This window comes from Salminus brasiliensis, chromosome 3, assembly GCF_030463535.1.
Source record: "Salminus brasiliensis chromosome 3, fSalBra1.hap2, whole genome shotgun sequence".
Lineage (NCBI taxonomy): Eukaryota > Metazoa > Chordata > Actinopteri > Characiformes > Bryconidae > Salminus > Salminus brasiliensis.
In genome coordinates, this window is record NC_132880.1 from 36,902,861 (window position 1) to 36,908,853 (window position 5,993).

The following is a 5,993-nucleotide window of genomic DNA, read 5'->3' on the forward strand; positions in this document are numbered from 1 at the left end:
AAGGCCCGTCTCCCTCCACCCATCCTCACCCTCTTCTATAGAGGGACCATAGAGAGCATCCTGAGCAGCTGCATCACTGCCTGCAGCCTCTGACCGCAAGAGCCTCCAATGTATTGTGAGGACAGCTGAGAGGATCATCGGAGTCTCTCTCCCCTCTGTCATGGACATTTACACTGCCCGCTGCATCCGCAAAGCAACCAGCATGGACTCCACCCACCCTTCACACAGACTGTTCTCCCTCCTGCCATCAGGAAGAAGGTACCGCAGCATCCGGTCCAAAACGACCACACTCTCAACATGGGAAGCATTTTGCACAAATAACTTTACTACCTCACTGGACTCAATATTTATTGCACACTGCATAATTTGCACACTACCCCTAAATTATTTATTATTCTTTGTCTGTATTGTGTTGTATTGTCTGTCTGCATTTGTACTGTGTTGCACTTGTGTTCTGTATGCACTGTGTCTATGTTGCACCATGGTCCTGGAGGAACGTTGTTTCGTTTCACTGTGAACTCTGTATATAGTTGAAATGACAATAAAAACCCACTTGACTTGACATTTGACTCAATGTAAAAATACTATGTGCAATGCCCCCCTCCCACATGTGCAATTAAGAGTCATTTGCAATAACCTGTAAATAATATTGTTGGGTTTTTTTTTACTTCTTATTTATATTGTGTATATAGTGTAATTTATTTATCTACGTTTTTGTACCAGAGTGTCTTGATATCCCTTTCTGCTGTGACACTGAGAATTTCCCCACTGTGGAACTAATAAAGGATTTTCTTATCGTATCTTATCTTATCTTATCTTATCTTAACAATACTAAGGATCAGAAAAAGCATCAGATAGATCTATCCGTCTATCAAATCCACACATAGAAAAGTTCTGCTTTCTTCTCAACCCATTATATTTTTCAAGTCTCTGGTGTGTCTGTGTGTATTTGTGTGTGACAGAATTATGCTTTATGATGACTAGCTAATAGTAAATGATAGCTGTTTTTGTTTTGAAAATAAAAAATAAACAGAAAATTCTCTTAACGTGCAATAGTTATGTTTTCTTTTTTAGACATGAATATTCCAGACATTTTCCAGTACATTTGAAATATTTTTAACATTGAAATGATTAAACGTCTCAGGGTGATAAAGCTGCTTAACAAAATTTTATTTTTTAGCAATATCAGTTCAGAAATGTTGGTGGCCATAAGATAAGCACAGAAGCCCAAGCATTCTACCAACTAATGCTAGGGGATGAACAGGTGCTCCCAGGTGAGCCAGGAGACATCTTCATGGTCTAAGGTCAGTTAGACTTGCCCGGTACACCTTCAAAGAGAGGCGACTGGGGGGCTTCTTGTCAGATGCCCGAACTACCTTAGCTGGCTCCTCTCAGCAGGCGAAGGAGCAGTGGCTCTACTTCGACCCTGATCAAGAGCGAGACCAGTTTCCTAACAGAAAAGACTCATTTTGGTCCCTTGTATCTGTGATCTCATTCTTTCGGTCAGTACACAGACTTCCTGACCATAGGTGAGGATAGGAACATGGATCATTTGGTAAATTGAAAGCTTTGCTTTATTGCTCAGCTTTTTCTTCACCACTGCAATCCGGTACAGCCACTGCATTACTGAAGCCGCTGCACCTAATCTACAATCGATCCCACAATCCCTTCTTCCACTCACTCGTGAACAAGACCCAGAGACACTTTAACACCATTTGGGAGAGGTTCACACCACCTACCTGGAGTGAACATGCCATTCTTTTCTGGGATACCACCATGGCCTCAGACTTGGAGGTAGGAATTCCTGCATCTGAGGTTCAACTATCGGATAGATTCTCCTTTCCATAATCAGAGGACATGAGGCCTTGTCCTCAGGTTAAGGAGTTCCTTAAAGTGTTCCTTCCAGCACCCAACAATATCCTCAGCTGAGTTGAGACATTCACTACCCCTACTGAGCACAGTTTGGACAGTGGCTCATTCGTCTTCTGAGTTGTCAAAGCGTTTCCAGAACCTCCTTGAGGCTATCCGGAAGTTATTCTCCATGGCTTCTCCAGACTCCTCCCATGCCCTGGATTTTGCTTCTGCCAGTGCCAAAGCTGCTACCTTTTTTGCCTGCCGATACCCATCAATAGAGTTGGGAGTACCCTGAAACAACCAAACCCCGAGAAAGCCTCCCTCTTCCATACCAAGCAATCGACAAGCTTTTGGTAGCATCTATGTACAGCAGCAAGCACAATGGATGCCTTGAACAGGGTCTATTTTGACTCCATGCCCCCAACATCCTCCAGAACATGTAAGAAGCCTTTTCAAAGGTCTGAGTTGAACTAATTTCTCATTTCCAGCCTTTAGACCCTTACTGCTCATTTGGAACTACCAAGTCTGTCTGGCAGTTGTCCCCACCAATGGAGTCAGTGTATGGGATTCTTTCCAAAATTCCAAATTCTTTCTCCATGAAGGCTGAATACTTGGAACTGCTGTTGGGCGCAGTTAAAGTTAAATAAATTGAACTGAAATCGAATGCAATATATTAAGCTCTTGTCACAACAGATGTTGGCACAAAGCAGCTTAATAGAGATCCGTGTCCGAGCCTCTTTTGAGCAAGCCAGTGGCGACAGTGGCAAGGAAAAACTCCCACATATTAACAAGAAGAAACCTTGAGAGGAACCAAGACTCAAAAGAAGAACCCATCCTCCTCTGGTCGACACCGGATCCCACAACAAAAAAAATTAAAGCAGCAGAATCAATGGTCAGATGCAGTCTGGAACTGAAGGACTGCCGAATGGGATTCTCCTTCTTAGGGGTTGACACACTTTGCTGCAGAAGTAAAAACATGTAAAAGTGTGTATTAGACAGAGCTCCTGTTGTTAAAGGCATTTATGTCATGTAGATGATTGCGAGCTTTTACTTAACCTCTTAAACTCCCAGACTTTTTACATCATGATCATTGTTATTTAGAAATGAAATGAAATACAAAATGTGTAGTTTAGATGGTGTACCCACATTATTGCCTGTATAACTGTATGAGGGGAAAAACCTTAACAGTTCACCTGAAGGTGGCACTATTGCAAATGTAATCAAATAGCAGCACTGTATGTATACTTCTTAAACATGATGCTGGAGAAATATTCTTGCACTAATATTAAATGTACCATGAGTAACTGAATATGTGTATGGAGTACATTTTTATGTTGAAGGTCAGATGGATGGTTTAACCTTTCTTCGTCTTCTTCAGGATCTGTTGTAAGAACAAAATGGCAAAGATTGACCTTCTGAAACTTTTCTGACTATTATTTAAAGTAATTTTGTAGTATAAAATCTGGGTTTGTCACAATTACTCAAGCATACCTTAAACTTGGGGAATCTCATCCTTCTGTTTTCTTGCTTTACTGCTGGCTGTGGGCTGACCACCGGCGCGTGGAGTGAGATGTTAGGAATTGCATCTTCATGTCTCTCCTCAGTACACGAACAAGCAGGAGCTTCTGTAGAGGAAGCAGAATGAGAAGCACCCTGCTGGGAAGCAGAGCGGGAGTTGTGCACCAGAGTGTTTACTCTGAAAAACCTCTTCATCCTCTTACGAAGTGAGCGGGAGGCTTTCAGAACTGGTGCAACAACATAAGTATTAGCTGCCCTTTTAACTGCAGCACAAAGTGGTGAACAGCTGAAACAGCCAAACTCCTCCCCCACAACCTCTACATTTTGGCAAGCTACACTTGCATCAGCTCTACTGTTGCCGTCTTTTGGCTCAGGCATCAAATACTTACCTCCGGTGCCTTCAGATAAGAGCGAGTTTACCTTTTTGCTCAAAGAGGGAGACTGAAACTCTAAGGATTCTAAGGACTGTTGTGCACTGGAGAGCACCAGCCCATCTTCAGAGATGGAAGATGATGTCCTGTTTACCTCTCTACTCAAAGAGGAAGAAGACTGATACTCTTCCTCTATTGACTGTTGTGCGCTGAAGACCACCAGCCCATCTTCAGAGGTAGGAGATGGTGCCCTGTCTTCCTCAACTGGCTGGACTGGGCTACCGCTACCGCTGCTTCTTTCGACATCTTCATCTTCAACAGGTTCCACAACAAACCTGCCTACAACTCTGTTGATTGAAGAAAACATGGTGCAATGTGGAAATGTATGTATTGTTTGTAAACGGATACTTTACGTTGCCAATTTATAAAAAATGAAGATTTTATTTTTCTTTAAGTGACCTTTATCTGGGTATAATATCTACAATATAGTGTCAAACTTTTTTAATGGAGGGAGCCATGGTAGAGCAAACAAGACTAATTAAATGCATATATATTTAAATTCTGCGACACAGGCCTGATATTGCAGAGGATTAAATGTTTACAGATTACAGTTCAGTGTTTTCTGAGGCACACTCAGTTTGCTACTAACGTCACATACTACATATTTGACTAAAAAAATACTACAAAACGTAATAGTAAATCGTAATCCTGAATCTTACCGTGCTGCAGGGGGACGAGGTGTGGGAGTATCTCCACTGCTGGAGAAGTGTGGTGCTCTGCTTGGACCCGCCTCTTCCTGATCCTGACGTGTAAAGGAGAAGGTCATTATAGAACAAATACAGACATTTAATGTTTACTGATTAAACCTTGGTTTTTAACTAATTCTGATGACAATTATTGCACCTGATTTAAAAGGAACTTAAATGCTTTGACTTCAAGTAAGTTGGGTGTGTTGTGTGATGTGCTCTAAGACTTACAGTGTTCCTCTTCTGTCGCATATGGAAACGAGAAGCACATTCCAAACTCTTCACAGACAGAGGTGGAGGCATGGGCTGAACCCTCAAGCCCATGCTTCTGGAGCTGAGCAGCAACCTAAAACAAACAAAAGCATTTAAAACTGAATTTAAAAAACAAAACAACAAAGACAAAACTTGATACTCGAGTTCCAGCACAATGGTATACTTACTGCTCTTGGTTCGTCTGCAGCCAAGGGTGCTGCGCCACCTTCGTCACAGAAGGCCGGGCGAGTGGATTGAAGCGCAGGATATGAGAGATAAGATCACGACAGGGCTCCTCCACACTGACCCAGCTAGGATACCCCACAGGTTTACACTGGAGACGTGGGAGATTGCTCCAGTTGTTTGTAGGGTCTCTGAAGGGTAAACACCCGGTGATCATGGCGTAGAGAATCACTCCCAGGCTCCACACGTCACTCTTCTTTGGATCATAAGGCAGATCCAATAGCACTTCAGGTGCAGCGAAGGTAGGAGTGCAACAATACGTCCAACATAGGTGAGGGAAGCCTCTCGAAAAGCAGCCAAAGCCAAAGTCGGTCAGTTTGACTTGATTATCACTGGTCAGCAGAACATTTTCACATTTGATGTCTCGGTGAGCAATGTTCTGCTTGTGTAGATAACCCACAGCACTGAGCAACTGGGAGAACCATATTTTGGCCTGTTCACTGGGAATGACGAAGAGTTCCGTGATCTTTCTGAGAAGGTCTGTTGCGAGAGCCTCCATTACAATGTACACTTGTCCATTGGGCATCTCAATAATTTCATGCACCCGAACAATGTGAGGGTGCCTTACACGTCTTAGGATGGCGAGTTCCCGGGGTAGAAATTTAAAGGTGAAATTAGGTCTTTTTTCAGTGCGCTGCATTATCTTAATGGCCACCTGGTTGGGGTGTCTTTCTGATGTGGCAAGCTTAACCTTTCCGAAAGTCCCTTCACCTAGGCTTTTCACCACCTCATAGCCCAAACTTCTCAGGATTGGGTTGCTGTCCATTGTCTGTCCCTGTAGATGGAAGATGGAGCAGAACGTTAGAAAGTTAGCAGTTCAGTTTGTGTTGATGAAGAGTGTTTCTAATTCTGTTTTGTATCATATTTTGCACAGTTTACCAAAACATCAACATTTAACAGTCATTCAACTGTTGAAATTATTACAGCTGGTTTTGAGTTTTTTTTAGAAACACTAGTAATAACTGTAATAACTAACATCTTATTAATCCAATGTTCTGTCCATTACTGA

At 42.5% G+C, this 5,993-nt stretch overlaps 1 protein-coding gene across 1 annotated transcript; it reads right to left on the reverse strand.

Annotated features, from left to right (window-relative positions):
- Window positions 1–1,974: 1,974 nt before the first annotated feature.
- On the reverse strand, window positions 1,975–5,750 carry LOC140551092 (testis-specific serine/threonine-protein kinase 6-like). The gene is made up of 5 exons (XM_072674460.1): window positions 4,930–5,750; window positions 4,721–4,835; window positions 4,463–4,545; window positions 3,898–4,090; window positions 1,975–2,145 (listed from the first exon to the last, which is right to left on the reverse strand). Exons 1-5 carry the CDS (start codon window positions 5,748–5,750, stop codon window positions 1,975–1,977), a joined length of 1,383 nt encoding a protein of 460 aa, XP_072530561.1.
- Between the last annotated feature and the right edge of the window lie 243 nt (window positions 5,751–5,993).

Bases quoted from the DNA above. Each gene is read 5' to 3' on its own strand.
- LOC140551092 (XM_072674460.1), bottom strand. From the start codon at position 5,750: ATGGACAGCAACCCAATCCTGAGAAGTTTGGGCTATGAGGTGGTGAAA. The intron at 4,836-4,929 runs GTAAGTATACCA...TGTTTGTTTTAG, and splicing joins CTGCAGACGAACCAAGAGCA to GTTGCTGCTCAGCTCCAGAA. The intron at 4,091-4,462 runs GTAAGATTCAGG...TTCAATCAACAG, and splicing joins CCTCGTCCCCCTGCAGCACG to AGTTGTAGGCAGGTTTGTTG.